Genomic DNA, 25,777 nt, shown 5'->3' with positions numbered 1-25,777 from the left:
GTTTATGGATGTGGTCACGACATAACCCTAACCCTAAATCTATTCACTGATGTTTTGATTGCAGTTACGAGGTATATTCATACAAGCCCGGAAAAAAATTATCTCTAGTCTGTTGGCTCAAAGAGGAAATGACAACCACCACGGCATTCAGATGTAATTACATTGGGATGTATAATTTAATAGGCAAACATGTATGTTGACCCTAAAGGAAAACTGACCAATAAGTTAACAGCACCATTAGAATGCAATTATATGCTGTTTAAGTAACAGGTTTTTGTGAAACACTGTCCTTCACTATTTAATATATAGCCTCATAAACCGGGTTTGAATTCTGAATGCTGATTGTCTAATAGCCGTGATGTATAAGGCTGTTTGCCATGGGTATGACATCACATCACTTAGTGTTCAATTTGATTTTGTAACCGGTTTGTAAGAGCAGTAAAGCATCTTGGGGGTTTGTGATATATTGCCAGTCAGAGGCGTCGCTAGGATCACAATTCATTCGGGCTTAGACCACCCCCCCGCCCCGCCCGGGACAGAAAGTACAGGGTTTTGACTGTACATGCGGAAAATGTTGATGTACACGCTAGCGGCCTACAAGTCTACATTGTCATAATGCACGATTGGAATTATAGATTAATAGATCCGTGGCTATTCATAAAAGATCCGTGGCTATAGCCCAGGACGCCTAGGGCTAACGACGCCACTGTTGCCAGTATACAATGGCTAAGCGTTGTGTCCAGGCCCTCAACATTGCGTTGTGCCTAAGACCAGCCCATAAGCGGCATATTGGCCATATACCAAACCCTCTCGTGCATAATTGCTTATATAACTCATATATAGCCGTAACTCTGTCATTTAAAGCCATATATATGATTACATTTCCAAAACGAAAAGTTTTTTTTTAATTAACTTTCAGTTGTTGCAACAATACATATGTTTGTATGTCTCTGTTGTATTATTTTAAACAATTTTTTAATTCAAATAATATAACAGAAAACATATTTTCTTTAGATGACATTATATTCTCTATGCCTATAAATACATGCGCTTATATAAACACACACCGAAAGAAGTAGCCGTAACAATTGTAAGTAGACTTCAAAAATAACAAAATGTGTTGGCAAAATGGTATGGAATTAGTTATTTTGTCAAAACTGGGACAGCGACCAGAGTCAACGACAGGTGTATGGGTCTGGATTGGTCGCATATCATTCGTCCATCTCCATGAGTCCTACCACCATTGCGCCTGCGTTCCCGCAAAGCGTTTAAACAGACACGCTATTGTTCACCTAGGACCGGCCAGTAGCCGCTAGACTGAGTTTAATCATCTACAATTGCCCGGGAACGAGGACGAAATTGCACGTTCACCACCTACCTGTTGAATACTACCACCGTTTCATTTGCTGCTCCAGGGTTGGGTTGACGAGTCACACTGTCGAAGAACAAGGTCGAACCTGGAAAAGGGGTTGTCAGCTGCGTGCGGGCAGGGTTTCGAGGTAAAGACGGAAGGAAGTAAGATTTGTGCGACAGGTAGGTTGAGCAAAACCACTCCGATGTTCTAGCCGGACGGACAGACCAACATATCAACCGACAGATTTTTTTTTGACGCAACGTTACAATGCCTTTGGGACTAAGGAAAAAGAAAAACAAGTCAAGGGAAAGCTCGAATCTGGTGGAGAATGAAGAGATCGGTGGACACGCAGGTGGAAGTTCTGTTAAGTCGACGGTGAACGGAGCGGGACTCCCGCCTCCACCTGCCAACCTGCGGCCCAAACTAGTGTTCCACACGCAGCTAGCCCACGGCAGCCCCACGGGAAGGATCGAGGGATTTACAAACGTCAAAGAACTCTACGGGAAAATAGCCGATACATTCGATTTAAGTCCCCCAGAGGTATGAATTTTTGTAGTTCTAGACAAACAGATAAAACAATTTAAAAAATGTTTTATCCGAATGCCACACCAAAGCTGTCTGAGAAAATTAAGTTTGTACGCGGTGCAAAGGAGGTGTAATTTCCCATTTAGTGAAGTGAGGATAAGCGCCAAGTTGTATAATGCAGGCTACAACAGACCTCACCTGATTTCACAGGTAGCCTGTTCAATAACAAGTTTCTGTGGCATTGGGCGAAGGCGATTGCAAATAGGAAAATAAATGAAATATTATTTATCAGGCAAGTCTTTGAATTACTAATTCATATTCAAAGTGAATAAATACATATACAAATAGACGTAAATAAATCCCTTAAAAGAAAAATAACTAGGCCACATTAACTGTGTTCCTATAGGCGTGCACAGGACGGGCAGCTGTGATTACATCGGTCCTCAGTGTCTTTGAAGCGGAAAGTGAATAACTCTTTGAGCTCAGTTTACAATGTTACATTGCATTCTCAACAGACTGACACCGAAGTTCTCTTCCACACAGACACTTGTGCAAACTGTGCCCTTATCCAAACTCAGGGAAAAGAAACGCCAAGTCTAAGTAAACAACATGGCCCTGTTCACAGCCCTGTGGCCCTCATCTTGGGAATAACCAGGCCAGGCAGGGCTACCAGGGCACACGTTCCACATGGTACCCTATTCCCTTTCACAAGGGACCCTATTCCTTATTAGCCTTCATCAAAAGGAGTGCACTATATAGGGAATAGGTGGGCATTTGCAAGACAGCCAAAGTCTTTGTGCTGTGTCTTTGTTAATGGAGTCTGTGAGTGACAGGTCTGTCTTTTGTCTCAGCTGGACCAGATAGGCTGGCCTGCCTGCTTCTGCTATCACACAGGGACACGTTTAAGCTGGTGCCATGATCGCACAAACACACAGACACACACCCCATCAACTATTGTGTAGATAATCACATAGTCACAAAAAGAGGCAAAGAAAGAGAGAGACTATGAGAGGCAGAGAGGAGACAGAGGAAGACAGAGTGAGACTGAGACAGAGACAGACCAAGAGAGCGAACCTTCTGAGAGAAGAAAGAAACTCTTAGAAACCAGTCCAACCAGACAGATAAACGAACTACAATATGAGAAAGAAACATCATGACACAAGCATGAGGTCTTCTGTCATGTGGCCTGTTCTGAACAGAGATTGGGCCATTTTCCCCAGTGTTTTTATGTGTGCTAAAACACAGACCGTAGTTTGCTGAAACATGAACCTTAGTGTTCTGAAATATGGGCCTTATTGTTCTGAAACGTAGACCTTAGTGTTCTGAAACATGGACCTTATTGTTCTGAAACATTAATCTTAGTGTTCTGAAACATGGACCTTTGGGTTCTGAAACATGGACCTTATTGTTCTGAAACATTAATCTTAGTGTTCTGAAACATGGACCTTTGTGTTCTGAAACATTAATCGTAGTGTTCTGAAACATGAAACTTAGTGTTCTGAAACATGGACCTTAGTGTTCTGAAACATGGACCTTATTGTTCTGAAACATTAATCTTAGTGTTCTGAAACATGGACCTTTGTGTTCTGAAACATGAACCTTAGTGTTCTGAAACATGAACCTTATTGTTCTGTACTGTATGTCAATCTACTGAAACAGGAAAAAGTGTGGCATCATGAAATAAGGGGGAATTCAGGGTTTTCTGGTAGTTGCTATCTCTAGAGGAAGTCCCTCACGTCCTGTTCCATGGGCACAGCCCTTTAAACCACCCTGATAAAAACCTGTCACACACACACAGATAGACCTCACAGATCCCTCACTGTAACAAGCCATACTTTCCTTGTGTAAACTTGGCAGAAAGGTAATATGTCATTTGGTGAGACAGGTAGAGTAAGGGCTGTTGCCAGACCAACGTCCTGAAATAGACCAGGCCAAGGCAGGGGAGCCCGTGTTGGAGATGGGGCGAGAGTGATAGTTCCCCCTTTGAGCTCTGCGTCATCAGGCTGAGGATGATTTCACATGGAGTCTGTTGGAACGCTTGTCACAGGCGTGGCAGAAGGTCAAAGTCTACAGCTGGTTTCTTATTACAGGACTGGTATGACTGGCAGGCAGCTTGACCTGAGACATGTTTGTCCACCTGTGATATCTGACCACCTAGTTGTACTATTAGTTAACTAGGACTGTGGTATCTGAACACCTAGTTGTACTATTAGTTAACTAGGACTGTGGTATCTGAACACCTAGGACTGTTGTACCTGAACACCTTGTTGTTTATTACTAGTTAACTAGGACTGTGGTATCTGAACACCTAGTTGTTTATTACTAGTTAACTAGGACTGTGGTATCTGAACACCTAGTTGTTTATTACTAGTTAACCAGGACTGTGGTATCTGAACACCTAGTTGTTTATTACTAGTTAACTAGGACTGTGGTATCTGAACACCTAGTTGTTTATTACTAGTTAACCAGGACTGTGGTATCTGAACACCTAGTTGTTTATTACTAGTTAACTAGGACTGTGGTTTCTGAACACCTAGTTGTTTATTACTAGTTAACCAGGACTGTGGTTTCTGAACACCTAGTTGTTTATTACTAGTTAACCAGGACTGTGGTATCTGAACACCTAGTTGTTTATTACTAGTTAACCAGGACTGTGGTATCTGAACACCTAGTTGTACTGCTAGTTAACTAGGACATTGGTATTTCCATTTAATTTTGTACTCACCAAATAATTTGGTTACAGTTTGAATACTCCAACTGCCATGCCTTCTTTGGATTGGTGACCAGACCACCATATTGGCTCAAGTGTAGAAGCCTTGGGATAAGTCTGAATCTGACTATGATTATGACAGGGAGATATGGCTGTATATGACAGGGAGTTATGGCTGTATATGACAGGGAGTTATGTATGCAGTAAGGCACTTGGGAGTGTGGTGTGGTATATGGCCAATATATCACGGCTATGAGCTGTGCTATGTCATGGTATATTGGTAATGCATCACAAGATGCCTTTTTAGCGCTTATAACTGGTAACCAATGTTATTAGAGTAGTAAAAAGTGATGGGATATCATACCCTTGGTATACTGTTTCTCATAATCTGGGTGATTTGAATCCTGAATGCTGATTGGCTGATAAGTGTGGTGCACGAGTATGTATAACACAGGTATGACATCACATTACGTCTTACTGCTTTAATTGCATTGGTTTTTAAGCATTGATAACTGGTTTGCAATAAATATTGCCAATATACCATGGCAAAGATCGGTGTCCATCTACTTTGCGGTACGTTGTGCCTAAGAACAGCTCTTAGCCTTGGTGTATTGGCCATATACCACACCCCTGCTTACATAAAACATAGCTATCAGCCAATCAGCTTTCTGGATTCAAACCACCCTGTTTATTAGATTATAAACTGGTTGTGGTTTGAGCCTCCAATGTTGATTGGCTAAAATCTGGGGTATATGACATAAAGAGTTTGATTACATTTTTACAGTTCTAATGGCTTTGGTGAGAGTTATTTTATTGCAGTAAGACCCCTCGTGGATTTGTGATACATGACCACACCTGAAGGGTGTCCAGATAATCTGCTCTGTACTGAAGCCAGTAGACCTCAACATTTAGATGTCAACTTCTAATTCTAGATCCATTTTAAAGAGTGTTGTGGTCCGTGCTGTGTAAGATTTGTTCAAAAGTCATTACTTTCCAGGTCCGGGAAGATACTGCCTTAGGCCCAAATGCCAGTATGTTTAAGTGTGTGCCTTTCCAGAGAACCCAACAAGTCTGTACAGACATCAGTAAAATGTACTGCTCCGTTTGAACGTTTGAACAGACAGACAGGTATTTAGATGTTATTAAAAAGAGTCAGACATAGTTATTCAAAAAGACATCTAGACATTCAGATTGACAGACAGACAGGTAGACAGACAGATAGGTAGATAGACAGGTGTTCAGATGGGTTTAAATAGATATACAGACACTTAGAGATTTCATGTATGGCTCTTTGTTTTATCTAAGATAAGGAGTAAAATGTCCCTTCTCAGCATGTGTTTCTATGTCGGCCCGGAATGATTACAGTGAAAGGGATTCAGTTGTATAAGTTGGTTGTTTACCAACTGAGGGGATAGAAGGGTTGCCATGGTCACAACAGCGCTGTCACAGGAGGTTGAGATGTAAACAAGGGTTGAGATGGTGTGTTTCCATTGGCTGCTGCGAGGTTGGTGTGTGATGTCACAGACAGGAAGGAACATGTTGAAGAGATACTGTTGCAGCCATAGATAACAGTAGATGGGCTGTTGTCATAAAGCCCCTGTAAATCAGAATGGAGCAATTAGACAGCCATCTTACCTGGGACCTTTTTAAAACAATCTACAATACAAACAGAGTTGGGGAGTAACGGATTACAAGTTAAAAAAACAGTAACTGTAGTCAATACTGTAATCGGATTACAGATACTTTGGAAAAAGATTATGATTACTTTTGGATTACTTCAATTGAAAAAGAATAGGTGCGCGAAATAATTATGACACATTGTATGTTTGAGTTTATTATTTAATGTTATAAAAACATCATTATTTGAACCAAAATATGAATTGCGCACCTCAGTGGACAAGCATAATGTCATCTGCGTACACAGGAATAGTTTCATAGATTAGGAAACTATTTGTTAGATAGCTGTAAAATGGCGCTGCTTTCAAGATAAAGCATTATATGGAATTTACCACGACATTTGAGAAGAAAAGGCGTGTTGGGAAGCGGGTTACGATCGCATGGGTAAATCTTATTTCTAGGCGGGTGTTCACGATTGCAAACGTGCTTTTACGTGCCGGGGGTTTCTGCAATATTTTGACAATGTTGTTTGTGGAGCAAATCAGACTACTGCAGATTTTGTTTATGTGGCAATAAAATGCAAATTAATTATTTAAAAATCGTACAATGTGATTATCAAAAATCACCCCCTCTCCATCCTATCGGCCCACCACTCATGGGAGGAACCGCTGGGCTCGGGTGCGCTGCCATATGGGTGGCAGTGAAGGCCAGGGGCCTCGACGGACCAGACCCGGGCGGCAAAGGCTGGCTCTGGGGACGTGGAACGTCACCTCTCTGTGGGGTAAGGAGCCGGAACTTGTGAGGGAGGTGGAGCGCTATCAGTTAGATCTGGAGGGGCTTACATCCACTCACAGTCTCGGTTCTGGAACCGTACTCCTGGATAGGGGATGGACTTTATTCTTCTCTGGAGTTGCCCAGGGTGAGAGGCGCCGGGCAGGGTTTGGGATACTCACAAGCCCCCGGCTGAGTGCCGCTATGTTGGAGTTTACCCCAGTGGATGAGAGGGTCGCCTCCCTACGCCTACGGGTTGTGGGGGGGGGATCTCTGACTGTTGTTTGTGCATATGCCTCAAACAGCAGTTCAGAGTATTTGGTGTTCTTGGAGACCCTGAATAGAGTCCTGTATGGGGCTCCAGTAGGGGACTCCATAATTCTGCTGGGGGACTTCAACGCACATGTGGGCAATGATGGAGACACCTGGAGAGGTGTGATAGGGAGGAACGGCCTCCCTGATCTTAACTCGAGTGGTCGTTTGTTGTTAGAGTTCTGTGCAAGTCATGGATTATCTATAACGAACACCATGTTCGAACATAAGGATGCTCATAAGTGTACGTGGTACCAGAGCACCCTAGGCCGAAGGTGGATGATTGATTTTGTGATCGTGTCATCGGACCTGAGACCGCATGTTTTGGACACTCGGGTAAAGAGAGGGGCAGAGCTGTCAACCGATCACCATCTGGTGGTGAGTTGGGTCAGGGGGTGGGGGAAGACTCTGGACAGACTGGGAAAACCCAAATGGGTAGTGTGGGTGAACTGGGAACGTCTGGAGGAGGCCCCTGTCCGAAAGATCTTCAACTCACACCTCTGGCGGAGCTTTTCTGGCATCCCTGTGGAGGTTGGGGGCATTGAACCTGAGTGGTCGATGTTCAAAACCTCCATTGCCGAAGCTGCGGCGGGGAGCTGTGGTCTAAAGGTCTTAGGTGCATCAAGGGGCGGTAACCCTTGAACACCCTGGTGGACACCGGTGGTCAGGGAAGCCGTCTGACTGAAGAAGGAGGCCTTCCGGGATATATTATCCCGGAGGACTCCGGAGACGGTTGCAGTGTACCGACAGACCCGAAGGGCTGCGACCTCTGCTGTGAATGGGGCAAAACAGCGGGTGTGGGAGGAGTTTGGGGAAGCCATGGAGAAGGACTTTCGGTCGGCACCAAGGTGTTTCTGGAAAACCGTCCGCCACCTCAGGAGGGGAAAACGGGGAACTATCCAAGCTGTGTACAGTAAGGATGGGACACTGTTGACCTCAACTGAGGAGGTAATTGGGCGATGGAAGGAACACTTTGAGGAACTCCTAAGTCCCACTAACACACCCTCTTTAGTGGAGGCAGAGCTGGAGGCTGTCAATCTCCATGGCAGAAGTCACTGAGGTAGTCAAACAACTCCACAGTGGCAAAGCTCCGGGGATTGACGGGATCCGTCCCGAAATGTTGAAAGCTTTGGGTGTGGAGGGGATGTCTTGGATGAAACGCCTCTTCAACATTGCGTGGGAGTCGGGGAAAGTGCCTAAGGAGTGGCGGACCGGGGTGGTGGTTCCCCTGTTCAAAAAGGGGGACCAGATGGTGTGTGCCAATTACAGGGGTATCACACTTCTCAGCCTCCCTGGGAAAGTCTACTCAAAGGTACTGGAAAGGAGGGTTCGGCAGATAGTCGAACCTCAGATTGAAGAGGAACAATGCAGATTCCATCCTGGTCGCAGAACAACCGACCAGCTCTTTACTCTTGCAAGGATCCTGGAGGGGTCCTGGGAATATGCCCATCCAGTCTACATGTGTTTTGTGGATCTGGAGAAGGCGTATGACCGGGTCCCCCGGGAGATACTGTGGGAAGTGCTGCGGGAGTATGGGGTGAGGAGGTCCCTTTTGCGAAGCGGTTTGGATGAGGATTAGCACAAGCGGCTGAAATGGGTTTTCTCAGAAGGGTGGCTGGCTTCTCCCTTAGGGATAGGGTGAGAAGCTCAGCCATCCGTGAGGAACTCGGAGTAGAGCCGCTGCTCCTTTGCGTCGAAAGGAGCCAGTTGAGGTGGTTCGGGCATCTGGTAAGGATGCCCCCAGGACGTCTAGGGAGATGTTCCAGGCACGTCCAGCTGGGAGGAGACATCGGGGTAGGCCCAGGACCAGGTGGAGAGATTATATTTCGACACTGGCCTGGGAACGCCTCGGGATCCCCCAGTCAGAGCTGGCAAATGTGGCTCAGGAAAGGGAAGTTTGGGGTCCCCTGCTGGAGCTGCTGCCCCCGCGACCCGATTCGGATAAACGGATGAAGATGAGATGAGAGATGACAATGTGATTTTCTGAATTTTTGTTTTAGATTCTGTCACTCACAGTTGAAGAGTATCTATGAGAAAAATGATAGCCAGCTACATGCTTTGTAAGTGGGAAAACCTGCAAAATCGGCAGTGTATCAAATACTTGTTCTCCCCACTGTAGCTAAACAGCTACATTTAGGCTGGATTAGCTTTCTCGTTCACTCATTAAAAACATGTCATATATATTTTATGTATGTTATCATACATTTATAGATTATTACTGATGCATGAACAATGTTTCCCACCTCCTTTATATCGTTTATCCTTTTTATGGACCAAATTACTGCTGCACAATACCACCATGACTAGTATTAAGTGGCTTTACTTTTCCAAACTGGTCCCCGGTAGGATGGCAGAGCTATTGAGACATCAGATAGAACTAAATGTCCCAACTGTGCTTTATATGCATAGTTGTATCTGCTTAGAAACTAAATACAAAATTACAAAGAAATACTTTTGAGCAAGTGATGAAAACAATTGGGGGGGGGCATTTTAGGTGAAGGACACAATCTCACCCACACACACACAAGCGCTAGTTTTACTATTCTTGTGAGCACTATTTTGGGATCACAATTGATATCTGTTAACATTTGATCCTTTCTAACCCCTAACCTTAACCACTAATCTTAACCACTGAATCCCAGTATAACCCTAAACTGAACTCCAAGCCCAGAAAAGCAATTGATGTAAGTGAGGGCTGGCAAAAATGAACTCACTAGTCGTGATTTGCCATGGTTTACTATAATAGTGAAGATATTTGAACTTCACGAGTAGTAGCAATATAGTAGTACTATATTAGTACATGTGTATAGACCTGGATCACACATACACGTGTATTACTATAATTTTGTGGAAGTTTTAGGGCCCATAAATGTATTCCCATTAAGAATATTTATCCTATCTATTTATTTCGTCCATTAGCATTAACATATGATAATTGCGATAAAACTTGTGAATTTCCTAAAGAAACGCAAGCATTTCACTTGTGTAAATGACTATCTACAAGTCTATTGAAAACCACAATGTGGGAGGAGCCACAATATCCAGCGATTCCAAACGATTTTATAGCATTCCCGGCTACTACAGTAAAACCTACTTACACACCCACACACGCACAGACTCACACACACCCGGGTCCTCACCCAGTTAATCTAGGTCAATGATAAACAGTGCTGACAGGCAGTATTCTCCGTTGGGAATTTGATCTACATGGACCAGAACAGGTTTTCCTTGTCATACTTGCCGAGTCAGACAGTTATTCAATGATCACCTGAATTTCCGATCGGTCTTCTGCTTGGCTGGGCAGGTAAACTTAGCATGTCCCGAGGTCAGGTTTCAAGGTACTTCTCTAGTTTAGCTATTGGAATAAATTCCAGTTTTCTACTTGAAACAACGAAGTTATTTTGTAGTAAATGTGTAACACAAATTTAACAGTCATCAGTTTGGTTTCCTTTGGCCTACAGCTTTTAATGGTTGTTGTTAGGGGTGTGACTGTATTGGAATTTCAGGTGGCAGTGATTATCCGGGTCAATGAGCTCCATTACCGAGATAACCGCGTGTTGGATGAGTAAAATTTACCTAACAACTCCGTTGACATCCCAGCAATATACACATAGGCCTACACTTGATTCCCGAAATGTTTTTTTTATTATGGTATAAATTCACAAACCAGCGCTGGCCAAACGCCTTTACATCTCACGAAACTTCGTGAAATAAGCACTCGAGTACATTTCTGCATATCTCAATAGCACCACGCTGGTTTCCTGAGCGCGACGCACCTGTTCCAGCAGCCTAAATCAGGAAGGAAGCACATCTTTTGCGCGTTTAGCATGTGGACAGTACAAAGCAATTCAAAACAGTTTCCCCATACACACTTTATCGTTATAGAAGACATGAGACCAGGTTATCACGTTACCATCCTGTTAGCCAGACCCGAGAACTGGCTTGTGTTGCTTTTGTACTTGTGATTTAGATTAGGTCACATGTAGTTTATGTTATTTTAGCCTAGCACGGACCGTTCTGACCTCGCACATTAACGTGCATACTGCTTTCTTATGAGCAGTGGAATGAGAGAGCAGCTGTCAAAATTACAAGACTGGTGTTTCAGGCTGGTTTCGAAATGGAGATCTACAGACTGACCTGCGAGAGTATCACGTTTAAACACTTCTGTGTCCTTCTGTTTTAACACCCCTCATTTGCTCAAGCCTGAAAGAGAGGAGGATGTAGGAGGAGTAAATGGAGGAGTTGAATGTCTCTTTGTGATAAGGAGAATCAGGATGGTGAAGATGTTAGCTGGAGTGTCTGAGAAAGGGAGAGGGAGAGAGAGAAGGAGAGATGGACAAACAGACATGACATGAGAGGGAGAGAGCATGAAGGTTTTGATGTCATTGGAAAGCTTTGGTAAGTAACTGTGTAGGAAGTGTATGCACCACTCCTCCCTCCCACGGCCTTCTGGGTAATGGTCTGGCAGGTTTATTTATATAGCACAATTCATACATCGAAGCAATTCACTGTGCTTCACAAAGCAAAATATATGAAAGTACAATAACATAAAAACAAATACTCAAATGATAACATCAAAGCAAATGAAAACATAATAAGAAAAAATACAATAAGAAAACATATAAAGATAAAAAATGGGATAAAAACATAGGAAGCTATAAGGCTAAACAGTGTGGTTAAGTTTACGTGCTCATTCATAGGCACTTGAGAAGAGAAGTGTTTTTAACCTGGATTTTTAAATGGATACGTTTGGGGCACATCTAAGATCTTCTGGTAGTTTATTCCAGTTGTGTACAGCATAAGTGCTAAACGCAGCTTCTCCATGTTTAGTTTGGACTCTGGGCTCTATTAGCTGGCCTGTGTTCATGGATCTAAGAGCCCTGCTCAGTTTATATTCTGCAAACATATCAGAAATGTATTCGGGTCCTAAACCATTTAGAGATTTATAACCTAAAAGCACCTCTTTGAAATCTATTCTGTAACTGACTGGAAGCCAGTGCAAAGATTTAAGATCTGGAGTGATGTGCTCTGTTCTCTTGGTCCTAACATTCTGAATAAGCTGCAGCTGTTTTACAGTCCAGTTAAGAGGCCATTACAGTAGTCAACCCTACTAGAGATTAAAGCATGGATGAGCTTCTCTTGGTCTTTTAGATGATAGAATGCTGTTTTGGTGACCGGTTTAATATGACTGTTAAATGTGAGGTCTAAGTCTATCAGAACACCAAGATTACGCACTTGATCCCTGGTTGTAAGGGCCCGAGAATCCAGCTCTTTACTAATACTTGTTCTTTTATTTTTGTTGCCAAACACAATAATCTCAGTTTTATCTTGGTTTAATTGTAGACAATCTTGGTTCATCCAGGCATTTATTAAGTGGTCTATACAGTGACACAGAGAGTCTATTGAGCTGTTGTCACACGGTTCGAGAGCCATATATATTAGAGTATCATGGGCATAGTTGTGGTAGTTATTGTTGTTCTGTAGAATATGGCCCAGAGGTAGCATATAGAGATTGAACAGAAGCGATCCGAGAACTGATCCCTGTGGAACTTCATATGCCATAGCCACCCTATCAGATTCATGATTATCAATGGTGACAAAGTAACTCCGGCCATCTAGATAAGATCTGAACCAATCAAGGACTGTCCTGGAGGGTCCTACTCAATTTTCCAGCCTGTCTATGAGTGTTCCATGATCTACAGTGTAAAATGCTGCTAATAGAATCAGAACTATTATTTTATCAGAATCAGTATTCAGCCGTATATCATTTCAAACTTTAATTAGGGCCATTTCAGTACTGTTGTGAGGTCAGAGCCTGACTGTTATTTGTCTCAGAGACCGTTTGAGGTCACAAAATTGCTGAGTTGATTGAAGACAACCTTCTCAATGATCTTGGCTATAAAAGGGAGATTTGATACAGTTCTATAGTTGTTCATTATAGATGCATCCAGTGTTCTCTTTTTTAATAGGGGCTTAATGGCAGCTGTTTTTAGAGATGTTGGGAAAATGCCTGATTGCAGAGAGCTATTAACTATTTGCTGTAGGTCCGTTGTTATTGAGTTGAAAAAAAAAAAGTAAAGTCTGATGGCAGTGTGTCGAGACAGCAAGTGGAAGCTTTGAGATGTCGAACCGTTTCTTTTTTTTTATCAATTGTATTAAAATGTGACATAATAACAAAGTTATGTCTTGGTGGTCGTGGTGTGTAGTTCTGAAGTTCCGTCTAATAATTTTTTCACTAATGAAACACTCAAATTCATTACATTTCACAGTGGACATGAGTTCTGATGTTATCTGCTTTATTGGGTTTGTAAGGTTGTCAACCATGACAAATATAGTGCGGGTATTGTTGATTTTCTCGTTAATCATTTCCGATAAATGTTGCTGTCTGGCCCTGCGTTACTCATTGTTGAAGCTACCAAGGCTTTGTTTATAGATGTCATAGTGGATTTGAAGTTTACTTTTCCTCCATTTATGTTCTGCTTTCCTACATTCTCTTTACAGGGTTCTTACCATCATGGTGGTTCTCCATGGTGTTTTCTGTTTGCTCATAGTTTTCTTTACCTTTTTCTTTACCATGACATTCAATATTTTGGCATTAAAATTATCAGCTGACTCAGCACTTATTGTTGGAGATATAGCTATTGCTTCCATAAACTGAGCATTGGTCCTCTCATTAATGTACATTTTCTTAACAGAAAGACTCAGAAAGTAACAGAAGAGTTTACTGGAACATTCGGGGTGATTCAAAAAAGACAGAAATGATCAGACAGGGCCAAGTCTTTAACCATGACAGAGGAAATATCCAGACCTTTAGAGATAACCAGATCTAGAATACGGCCTTGAGTGTGTGTACGCTCTTTCACATGTTGAGTGAAATCAAAAGTAGTGTCAAGTAGTGCAAAAAGTTATTTGGCATTATTGTCTGTACTTTTATCTATGTGGACTGATTTGTATCCTGACTCACTGTTTCCTGACTGACTGTGTCCTGACTGACTGTCCTGACTGACTGTGTCCTGACTGAATGTGTCCTGACTGATTTGTATCCTGACTGACTGTACTGACTGATTGTGGCCTGGGTGACTGTGTCCTGATTGACTGTGTCCTGACTGACTGTGTCCTGACTGATTGTGTCCTGACTGATTTGTATCCTGACTGACTGTACTGACTGATTGTGGCCTGGGTGACTGTGTCCTGATTGACTGTGTCCTGACTGACTGTGTCCTGACTGATTGTGTCCTGACTGATTTGTATCCTGACTGACTGTACTGACTGATTGTGGCCTGGGTGACTGTGTCCTGACTGACTGTGTCCTGACTGACTGTGTCCTGACTGATTGTGTCCTGACTGATTTGTATCCTGACTGACTGTACTGACTGATTGTGGCCTGGGTGACTGTGTCCTGATTGACTGTGTCCTGACTGACTGTGTCCTGACTGATTGTGTCCTGACTGATTTGTATCCTGACTGACTGTACTGACTGATTGTGGCCTGGGTGACTGTGTCCTGACTGACTGTGTCCTGACTGACTGTGTCCTGACTGATTGTGTCCTGACTGATTTGTATCCTGACTGACTGTACTGACTGATTGTGGCCTGGGTGACTGTGTTCTGACTGACTGTGTCCTGACTGACTGTGTCCTGACTGATTGTGTCCTGACTGATTTGTATCCTGACTGACTGTACTGACTGATTGTGGCCTGGGTGACTGTGTTCTGACTGACTGTTTCCTGACCGTGTGGTGGTGGTAGAAGATGGCAGCTTAACCAGATAGAACATCCGCCTCACCCCCACCCACCCACCCACCCACTAGCTCAGTTCCCTTCCCCTCTCCCTCTTTGTCTTGTTCACTCACTCCCACGCTCTCCCTCTCTCTCTGTCCTGTGTTTCACTGACACCCCCTCTCTTTCTCTCTTTTTGTGACACGCTCTCCCTCTCTCTCTGTCCTGTGTTTCACTGACACCCCCTCTCTTTCTCTCTTTTTGTGACACGCTCTCCCTCTCTCTCTGTCCTGTGTTTCACTGACACCACTCTCTTTCTCTCTTTCTGTGACATGCTCTCCCTCTACTTTTCCACCTCTCATTTTGCCTCTCTCTCTCGTGTATTTCATTTTCCCTCTCTGCCACCTCGACCACACCCCTTTCCTAATCCTGTTCCTTCACACTCTGGTCACCAGGAAGTTGTGTCAGTGAGTGTCAGCTGATGTGGTGTCATGTGACCCAGTGTGTTAACTGCCTGTTGGTACACAAAGCAACCAAAGTGTTCTAAAAAGGAAGCCAGTGGTCATTTCTATGCCGACCTGACCAAGCTGTGATCCGACTGGTGTTTATTACCTGTACGTGCCCCAATGAGCTGTGGTCCAACTGGTGTTTATTCCCTGTACGTTCCCCAATGAGCTGTGGTCCATCTGGTGTTTATTACCTGTACGTTCCCCAATGAGCTGTGGTCCAACTGGTGTTTATTCCCTGTACGTTCCCCAATGAGCTGTGGTCCATCTGGTGTTTATTACCTGTACGTTCCCCAATAAGCTCTGGTCTAAAGCCTTGTAATATAAAGGCACTACTAGGGCATCATGTTGAACACAGACAAGATCAAAGCAGTGTAACAAAGGTCAGTCTGGTGACCCCATAGAGTATTTTATTCTGCAGCCCAGCAGTGAGACGGGTCAGTACACTAATGGATCTGACAGGCTCAAAAACACCAAGGTCTGAATGTTTAAACTCATAATTATATTTTAACTGACACAAAGGAGTATTACTAAGGGCTTGTTTACAGTATTAGAGAGAATAAAACACTAGATAGACATCTCTTAGTTTGCATAATCATTTCCATAACGTTTGAATTTGCACCAGCATGTGTGAGACCCGATACGGATAAGCGGATGAAGTTGAGATGAGATGTGTGAGACGTAACACGTAGGACTGTGACCATCCATCGTGGGAGAATCAGGTGACATGCATTTGCACTGCGTAGAACTTAATGCCTTTCCCACAGAATCTTCATGCTTCAAAACTCCCAAGGTCTCCATGGAAATTGTTACATGCTCCCTCGGAAGGTGTGGTCTGGAGCCATTAATATCTGCATGTTTTCACAACAGAACAATGTAGTGTCTCAAGTCTTCTTCCATATGTCTCAAAAAAGTAGCGTAATGTAAACAAGCCCAACAAGTGCCAATTTGTGTGTTGAAGGTGGATGAGAGGTTGAGAAGGAAACACAATAATTTGAATAGGATAGGATGAAATATGCCTAACTTTATCCATGGGTTCTCTTGGGTCCTATTCCCTTTGTAATCCACTACTCCAGTGGGTCTCAACCACACCCTATTCCCTTTGTAATCCACTACTCCAGTGGGTCTCAACCACACCCTGTTCCCTTTGTAATCCACTACTCCAGTGGGTCTCAACCACACCCTATTCCCTTTGTAATCCACTACTCCTGTGGGTCTCAACCACACCCTGTTCCCTTTGTAATGCACTACTCCTAGGGGTCTTGCTCCATCGTAGTGTGCACTATACCAAAATAGGGATCAGGGCCATACTGCATTACTGGTAGGATGGTCACTGTTCTGACGGCTCTAAGACATGACAGGACACACACTCCTAATTTAACAGACACTGTTATCTGGAGGGACTTACTGTAGAGGACACACACTCCTAATTTAACAGACACTGTTATCTGGAGAGACTTACTGTAGAGGACACACACTCCTAATTTAACAGACACTGTTATCTGGAGAGACTTACTGTAGAGGACACACACTCCTAATTTAACAGACACTGTTATCTGGAGAGACTTACTGTAGAGGACACACACTCCTAATTTAACAGACACTGTTATCTGGAGAGACTTACTGTAGAGGACACACACTCCTAATTTAACAGACACTGTTATCTGGAGGGACTTACTGTAGAGGACACACACTCCTAATTTAACAGACACTGTTATCTGGAGAGACTTACTGTAGAGGACACACACTCCTAATTTAACAGACACTGTTATCTGGAGGGACTTACTGTAGAGGACACACACTCCTAATTTAACAGACACTGTTATCTGGAGAGACTTACTGTAGAGGACACACACTCCTAATTTAACAGACACTGTTATCTGGAGAGACTTACTGTAGAGGACACACACTCCTAATTTAACAGACACTGTTATCTGGAGAGACTTACTGTAGAGGACACACACTCCTAATTTAACAGACACTGTTATCTGGAGAGACTTACTGTAGAGGACACACTCCTAATTTAACAGACACTGTTATCTGGAGAGACTTACTGTAGAGGACACACACTCCTAATTTAACAGACACTGTTATCTGGAGAGACTTACTGTAGAGGACACACACTCCTAATTTAACAGACACTGTTATCTGGAGAGACTTACTGTAGAGGACACACACTCCTAATTTAACAGACACTGTTATCTGGAGAGACTTACTGTAGAGGACACACACTCCTAATTTAACAGACACTGTTATCTGGAGAGACTTACTGTAGAGGACACACACTCCTAATTTAACAGACACTGTTATCTGGAGAGACTTACTGTAGAGGACACACACTCCTAATTTAACAGACACTGTTATCTGGAGAGACTTACTGTAGAGGACACACACTCCTAATTTAACAGACACTGTTATCTGGAGAGACTTACTGTAGAGGACACACACTCCTAATTTAACAGACAATGTTATCTGGAGAGACTTACTGTAGAGGACACACACTCCTAATTTAACAGACACTGCTATCTGGAGAGACTTACTGTAAAGGACACACACTCCTAATTTAACAGACACTGTTATCTGGAGAGACTTACTGTAGAGGACACACACTCCTAATTTAACAGACACTGTTATCTGGAGAGACTTACTGTAGAGGACACACATTTTCATTTTGGTTAGCTAACTTCCTTTTAACTGGACACAGAGTCTTAAATAGATGAATGGCTTAATTGCTAAAATATTTAACTATTCCTTTAGTATTCACTTCATAATGAATCTCACCAATATTAATGTGGTTGTTTTTTCCCCATTACGAAGATCATCTGTATGTTAAACTCCCTTAAGGTAGAGATGCAGAATTTATAATACAATATAATAACGAAATGATGTTGAATCTCTCTGTGTCTCCAGATCCTGTTCTGTACATTGAACACCCATAAGATAGACATGGAGAAGTTGTTGGGTGGTCAGATCGGACTGGAAGATTTTATATTTGCCCATATTAAAGGTCTGAAGAAGGAGGTGGAGGTCTTCAAGGCGGAGGACGCCCTCGGCCTCACCATCACCGACAACGGGGCTGGCTACGCCTTCATCAAGGTGGGGAGGATTCAACAAGCTCTCACTCTCCCTCATCTCTATCTGTATGTCTCTCTATCTGTATGTCTCTCTGTCTGTATGTCTATCTGACTGTATGTCTCTCTATCTGTCTCTTAGTCTCTCTGTCTGTATGTCTCTCTGTCTGTAAGTCTCTATATCTGTATGTCTTTCTGTCTGTCTCTTAGTCTCTCTATCTGTATGTCTCTCTGTCTGTATGTCTCTCTATCTGTCTCCTAATCTCTCTGTCTGTCTCTTAATCTCTCTTAGTCTCTCTGTTTCAGACATATTTTTCATCTGTCTGTATGTCTCTCTTCTCTTCTCTCTCCTTTTTTTATGTGTGTTTCTGTTTGTCTTCATCATCTCTGTCTGTATGTGTCTGTTTGTCTCAGTCTTTCTGTCATATCTCGCTTTATCATGTTACTGTGGCTGGGCCAGCTACAGCCACATTTTCCACTAACAACCTTTGTTGAGTGTGGAATGGTGAGCGTGTTACTCACAGACACCACCTTCTGTTGCTGGAGAGCATTGTGCCATGATCTCTTCAGAATTTGGGATTAGAAGACTAGAATAGATATGTGATCAGTTAGAATATCAGCCACACTAGTCAGTATGGAGACCACACCAGGACGTTGATATAAAACAATGAACTTAAAACGTAGTGTACAGAAATAATCTGCACTCTACGTTTGTTGGACAGACAGTTTCATAGGAATGATTCCAGATTTTTTTTCTAATTAAGTGCCAATATGCCAACATTCCATTCAAACATTCCTGATGTCAGATCAGTTGATGTCAGGACCACGTTTGAAATGGACGTTTCATGTTGTAGCAAACACAGATTTCTAAGAAAAATTATGGTGCCATGTCTTGTCTGTTTATTTATTTGTCTGAGGCTATTTTTACAGACCATTAATACATTTGTGTATACACGTTTTTTAAGTATAAGACCATATTTTAGGTAATTTTCATTAGAGAAAGTTAGCGGTGGGGCGGGTCTGCAGAATGGCAGCTGAAATCATCAGGTATCGTCTTGATCTGCAACACAACCAGGAGGACTTTGGACAGGGACAGCAACAAGTCTTTCAAGCCTGGTACTCCAGAGTTGTGAGCCAAGACCTCATGTCCTCCTGAGTTTAAACAGGGCAGGAGACAGGGAAAATGTATAAGGTGCATTCCATACATCTACAAGGATTTACAGTGGAGAAGGAGAACTGACCCTACTCCCCCGGCACAATAGTATAGCAGCGTAACACCTTGGAACTGAGACGGGGGGGTCCGGTGACACTGTGGCCCTACCCGGGGAGGCCCCAGACAGGGCCCAACAGGCAGGAAGTCAATCCACCCACATTGCCAAGCATCAACCAAAGGGACACCCACCAACCGCAACCCCCCCGGAAATAAGGGAGGAGAATTGCCAGCAGAGTTCAACCCAAGTTGCACGATGGGCACAACAGGAAGACAACAACAAGCCAGTGACTCCACCCCCTGAATGGCATTGGAGGGAGGGTATCAAATCAAATGGTCCAGTACAGACATTCAATCAGGAAATGGACCAGTACTGACATTCAATCAGGAAATGGACCAGTACTGACATTCAATCAGGAAATGGACCGGTACTGACATTCAATCATCAAATGGTCCACTACTGACATTCAATCAGGAAATGGACCAGTACTGACATTCAGTCATCAAATGGTCCAGTGCTGACATTCAATCATCAAATGGTCCATTACAGATATTCGTTAAGGAAATGGACCAGTACTGACATTCATTGGATTTGTCCCTGCCAGAAATTTTTGCAGCTCCCATTCTGGAACTCTGAGAGATTCAGACATAGCCCCTGCTGAAATTAAATTGGGCCTGTATGTTCAAAGCATAACATACCAGATGTTTATAGTGTGTTGATAAGGCACCTGACTGGAAAGATTAGACCAGCCCAGTCCAACTGATAGCCGACAAGATGATTCATGGAGTCATGGTATTTGTCTTACAGGAAATGTTTTTCCACTCCTCAGTTGTCTTGTTTTGATGATCTCATGCCCAGGCCGCAAGTTAGCTTGAACGATTCTTGTCCTTCTCCTTTGACATCTTTTGTCAATATTCAGTTTTTTCACACCAATCTTGGTAAAGACGCTGTCATGGGTATCTGACAGAATGTACCCGGCTGACCTCGGCTGACCCCAGCCACCACACCAAGACCCAACTGTTTCTGCCCATCCTGACGTTCAGTCTAACAGTACTGGACTTCCCCGATGTCTGTCGGCCGGTTTTAGAAGTCAAACCCCCTCCACTTGACTCGTTGTCCATAGGAGTTGAACATCTTGGCGAATCTGGTGGTGTTGCTGATAAATCAGCCACTCAGTGTATTTTGTACATACTTTAAACAGTTGATCTGTTATCACTTTAAATGGGTGATCTGTTATCATACTTTACACAGGTGATTCTTCAATTTCTGTTATCTGAGATTCTGTTAATGTTTTTGGCACTGTTTCACCTGGTGGAAGTGTTTTTCTGAAGTCTGTAGAATGATAAAATCGATTTTGACTGTTGTAGTTCAGTGAAACTGGTTCTTGTCGAGTCTTCACACAGCAGCCAGAACCCATCAAGCAAGGAGTTGGCACTTCTGAAGTAAATCTGCAATGCAGAACTAGTTCTTTAATCAAAAACATATTAAAAGTTCTTCCAATCCAATGCTTCAGCCTTTTATAAATCTTTTTTGGGCATGTTTTTTTGCTTAAAATCTTTATTGGGACCAATTAAAGAAATATAAGATCAGTAAGTTATTAAATCATTATTCGTTTGTTGAAACTGATTGTGGTTCTAAATGAAATGTTTTTGTTGTCTTGTATTGTCTCTGCTGGTTCATATTTACCAAGCTCACCATGGAAGCTCACCTCAGCTCTCCAACTCAGAGGGTTTGGGTGAAATGCGGAAGCCAAATCTCAGACTGTGTAAGCTAACAAATAACTCCTTTTTCCTCTCTCTCTCTCTCTCTCTCTCTCTCTCCATCTCTCCATCTCTCCAATATGTATCTCGCCGCTCCTTCCCCTGTGCAGCGTATCAAAGAAGGCAGTGTGGCGGACAGCGTCAAGGTGATCTGTGTTGGTGACCATATAGAGTGTATCAATAGGAAGAACATTGTGGGAATCCGTCACTATGAGGTAGCCCGCATGCTGAAGGAGCTCCCCAAAGACCACAAGTTCACCCTCAAACTGGTGGAGCCCATGAAGGCCTTTGGTGAGTGAACAGGGGTATGTGCAAGGGTTTGGCTCCAACCCAGTAATAACAAACCTCATCATTCTAATGTTATGTGACTAGGGTAGGGGCCTCCAAAACGTCCAGCTGTACGGTGTGCAGGCTTTTTCCTTACCCTCTATCGATGTTATGTCACGTCCTCCTGCTTAAATAACACGTATGTGGAGATTCCGTGGCTCCATTAATGACTTGACCTCTGACCTGAGCAGAGATGCTGGAGCCAAGGTCAAAGGGAGCCAAGCCTGCCAGTGAGAACAAGATCGGAACGGGGAGAGGCACTCTGAGGCTGCGCTCCAAGGGAACTGCTACTGTAGAGGAAGTGGTGAGTCTCAATGTCCCCTTCCCAACCTCCCAGTAATGCCCAAATGTGTCCCAGTTGGTTCACATGCCTCCCCGGGCGATGGTTTGGAAACGTCTTTACCCTGTCATGAAGAGGACTCTTGACCCATAACTTGTTACTGACCTTGACCCTGACCTTAAGATGTCAACTAAAGTTGGAGAGCTTCAAAGTAAGGATGTCCTCAGGAGTCTTGTTTAGAGGATTCCTTTTGAACGCACTGCTGTGGATGGGTCTACGCTAACTGTGTGGATTGTGCTAACTGTGTGGATTGTGCTAACTGTGTGGATTGTGCTAACTGTGTGGATTGTGCTAACTGTGTGGATTGTGCTAACTGTGTGGATTGTGCTAACTGTGATGATTGTGCTAACTGTGATGAATGTGCTAACTGTGATGAATGTGCTAACTGTGTTGATTGTGTTAACTGTGATGAATGTGCTAACTGTGTTGATTGTGCCAACATGTGATGAATGTGCTAACTGTGTTGATTGTGCTAACTGTGTTGATTGTGCTAACTGTGATGAATGTGCTATCTGTGATGAATGTGCTATCTGTGATGAATGTGCTATCTGTGATGAATGTGCTATCTGTGATGAATGTGCTAACTGTGTTGATTGTGCCAACATGTGATGAATGTGCTAACTGTGTTGATTGTGCTATCTGTGATGAATGTGCTAACTGTGCTCTATTCTGTTCCAGCCCACAGAGTTTGAGGAGATAGCAGTGAAGAAGGTGGATGATCTGTTGGAGAGTTACATGGGCATCAGGGATACAGAACTGGGTGAGCGAACACTGTCCAGGATATTTCCAGTGAAAGAAATGTCTCTGAGTCAATGATTCTTTAATTCTGAGCTCAGGGGGAAAGCAGTTATGAGCGTGATGTGATCTCTCTGAATTCACTTCCTTCTGATAGCAGATATACAGCTCCGGAGAAAATTAAGAAACCACTGCACCTTTTTCTTTCCTTTCCAAAAAAGTCGAAAAGGAAGGTTTTGAGTGAGGAACAGAAGGGTTAAAATTACGAGACCACTGCAAATTGAACGCTTCTGTTCCTCACAAAACTTTCCTTTTCAACTTTTTTGGAAAGGAAAGAAAAAGGTGCAGTGGTCTCTTAATTTTCTCCGGAGCTTTATACTGTATATAGTCCTCTAACATAGCAAGGTTAGTAGATAAAATCTCTTCCTGCAAAAAAGGTGACCTGTTTTGACAAAGACAAATGGAAATGTACTCTACATAAGATATATAAATTATCTGTTACTTATTGCACATCTGTTTTTCATCTTCCTTTAGATATAAGAAACAATAATTGCATCCATTTCTCCTCTCAGATAAAAGTCATTTTAACAGAAACTTGTACACAGCATAGATTCTGGAGTTTTCCATCACAACACATCCACAGAGTGACACAGACACACACAGACACACACAGACACACACATCCACGGAGAGACACACATGTCCATGGAGAGACAGACACACACACACACATCCACGGAGACACACAGAGACACAGACACATCCACGGAAACACACAGACACACACACACATCCACGGAAACACACAGACACACACAGACAGACACACAGTCCTAGACAGACAGACAGAGACAGACACAGACAGTCCTAGACAGACACACACAGACACAGAGACACAAATGTATTTCATTGAATTTCTATAAATCTGGGATATCTCCTCTAGCTAACTCTCCTCCTCCTCTATCCTCAGCTGCCACCATGGTGGAGGTGGGCTGTCTCTAGTTAACTCTCCTCCTCTCTCCCCAGCCACCATGGTGGAGGTGGGCTGTCTCCTCTACCTAACTAACCTCCTCTCCTCCTTTCTCCAGCTGCCACCATGGTAGAGGTGGGCCGTGACAAGAAGAACCCAGATGAGTTTGCCATGGCTCTGGACGAGGCTCTTGGAGACTTTGCCTTCCCCGATGAGTTTGTGTTTGACGTCTGGGGCGCCATCGGAGACGCCAAACAAGGACGCTTTTAAAATTTTACCTGATTCCCCAGATTCCCTAGTCTTGTCCTTGATCTCTTTACATGTGCAAATGCAGCACAAACAGGTGTTGTACCAGGCTAGCTGAGCTCCGCAGTCTCACCCAGCCAACTGTACACCTCTGCTTCTAAGGACACAGGGAAGGTCGGTTTTAAAATGCCACACCTTTTGTAGTGTTGCCTCTAATAGATGCCTCCCAAATGACACGCAATTTCCTATATAGTACACCACTTCTGTACAGAACCTACAGGCTGGGCCGTCCCACATGACACCCAAGAGTATGTCCACGGTTGTTGTCCAAATTCCTGTGGTCAATTAAAATGTCCTGATTATCACTGGGACATTGAACTTTTTTTATGGGCTTTTTATCTTTGTCTTTAACGTGCTTCTGAGGAGCTTGAACAGCAGAACGTGTATTTAGAATATAATTATAGTGATTTAATATAGAAACACTACAACACTCATGACCTCAGATCCCCAACAGCAAAGCTGCTGATCCTCAACACTGTGGAGGAAACCTTCAAATAAAGAGGCCTTGGACCATAAACACCAGCATGTGTCCCAACTTGTGCCCTATTTCCTAATTATAGTGCCGTACTTTAGACCAGAGCCCTTTGGTTCCCCCTGGAATACCTGAGGGCATATTTAAAGGACATCATCTGGACCAAAACTCAAGCCACATTTGATTTAACACCAGCTGTTCCTTGTCCCCTTCAGGAACTAACACGGGTGGTTTCCTTAACACTGGTGGTTTCCTTAACACGGGTTAAGCCTGGACTTACCCCAATTATCTCAATTTCTTTCCAGAACTAGGTTTAATCTCTGTTCAGAAACAGACCCAAGATATAAGGGCTTAACCTGGATCTGTAACGTGACAAAAATACATATTACAGGCTTCAGAAGAATTTAATGATTTCTGTTTTTTTTTTTGTCAATGAGAGGTAACACTCAACATTCCATCTTTATTTGTACAGGCTGCTTCGTTTGTAATTAAACTTAATACCTAATTTTGTTTAATTTATTTGTTAAATTTGATATTGGACATGTTTTTATATGACATCCTATCCGGTCTCCTCCAGCAATCAGAAATCCAATTTGAATTTGACATCTTCAAAGGATGTCAAGCTGGTCAGTTGCAATTCAAAATGTCTTCCGCTGTTGAAACTACTATACCATGAATTGAAATCAACACTTGGCATTTGACTAGTAATTTCTACGGTATGTTGTTTCCATAAATGCTCGACTTCAGAATAGTAGATACAGCGTCATATAGCATGTTTTATGAGCCAGAAGGGATCCTTATTATGTTTGTTAGATGGAAATAAAAATAATGTATTATTTGATAGCAGAGTCTTGTGTCTTGTCCTCTTTTCTGGAAGCAAACACTAACATGCCCTGGTACTACTTCTCTATCCACATTCATAGAAGAGCAGCAAAACACTGCACAGGACAGAATTGAAATACATTTTTTTTTAAAAACTGAATAGCAGTCAGTGCACATGGCTCAGTTGATTTGGATGAAAGCGTCTGTAAAACACATGGTGCAACTTCAGATAAAACGTGTGTTGGAACAGA

The 25,777-nt window shown here is 43.1% G+C and overlaps 1 protein-coding gene across 2 annotated transcripts; it reads left to right on the top strand.

Moving 5' to 3' along the window:
- Positions 1-1,241: 1,241 nt before the first annotated feature.
- Positions 1,242-25,552, top strand: gipc2 (GIPC PDZ domain containing family, member 2). Of its 2 annotated transcripts, none has more exons than XM_010905548.5 (6): positions 1,242-1,894; positions 18,423-18,608; positions 21,665-21,845; positions 22,073-22,185; positions 22,900-22,981; positions 24,045-25,552. In XM_010905548.5, exons 1-6 carry the CDS (start codon positions 1,622-1,624, stop codon positions 24,194-24,196), a joined length of 987 nt encoding a protein of 328 aa, XP_010903850.2. In that variant the 5' UTR covers positions 1,242-1,621; the 3' UTR covers positions 24,197-25,552. The 2 variants fall into 2 exon arrangements, with proteins under 2 accessions (XP_010903850.2, XP_012988856.2); XM_013133402.4 differs by lacking the exon at positions 1,242-1,894 and adding an exon at positions 15,295-16,234.
- Positions 25,553-25,777: the final 225 nt, after the last annotated feature.

The sequence above is a fragment of the Esox lucius genome, chromosome 3 (assembly GCF_011004845.1).
Source record: "Esox lucius isolate fEsoLuc1 chromosome 3, fEsoLuc1.pri, whole genome shotgun sequence".
In the NCBI taxonomy this organism is placed as follows: Eukaryota; Metazoa; Chordata; class Actinopteri; order Esociformes; family Esocidae; genus Esox; species Esox lucius.
This window is presented reverse-complemented; position numbering and strand designations above follow the sequence as displayed.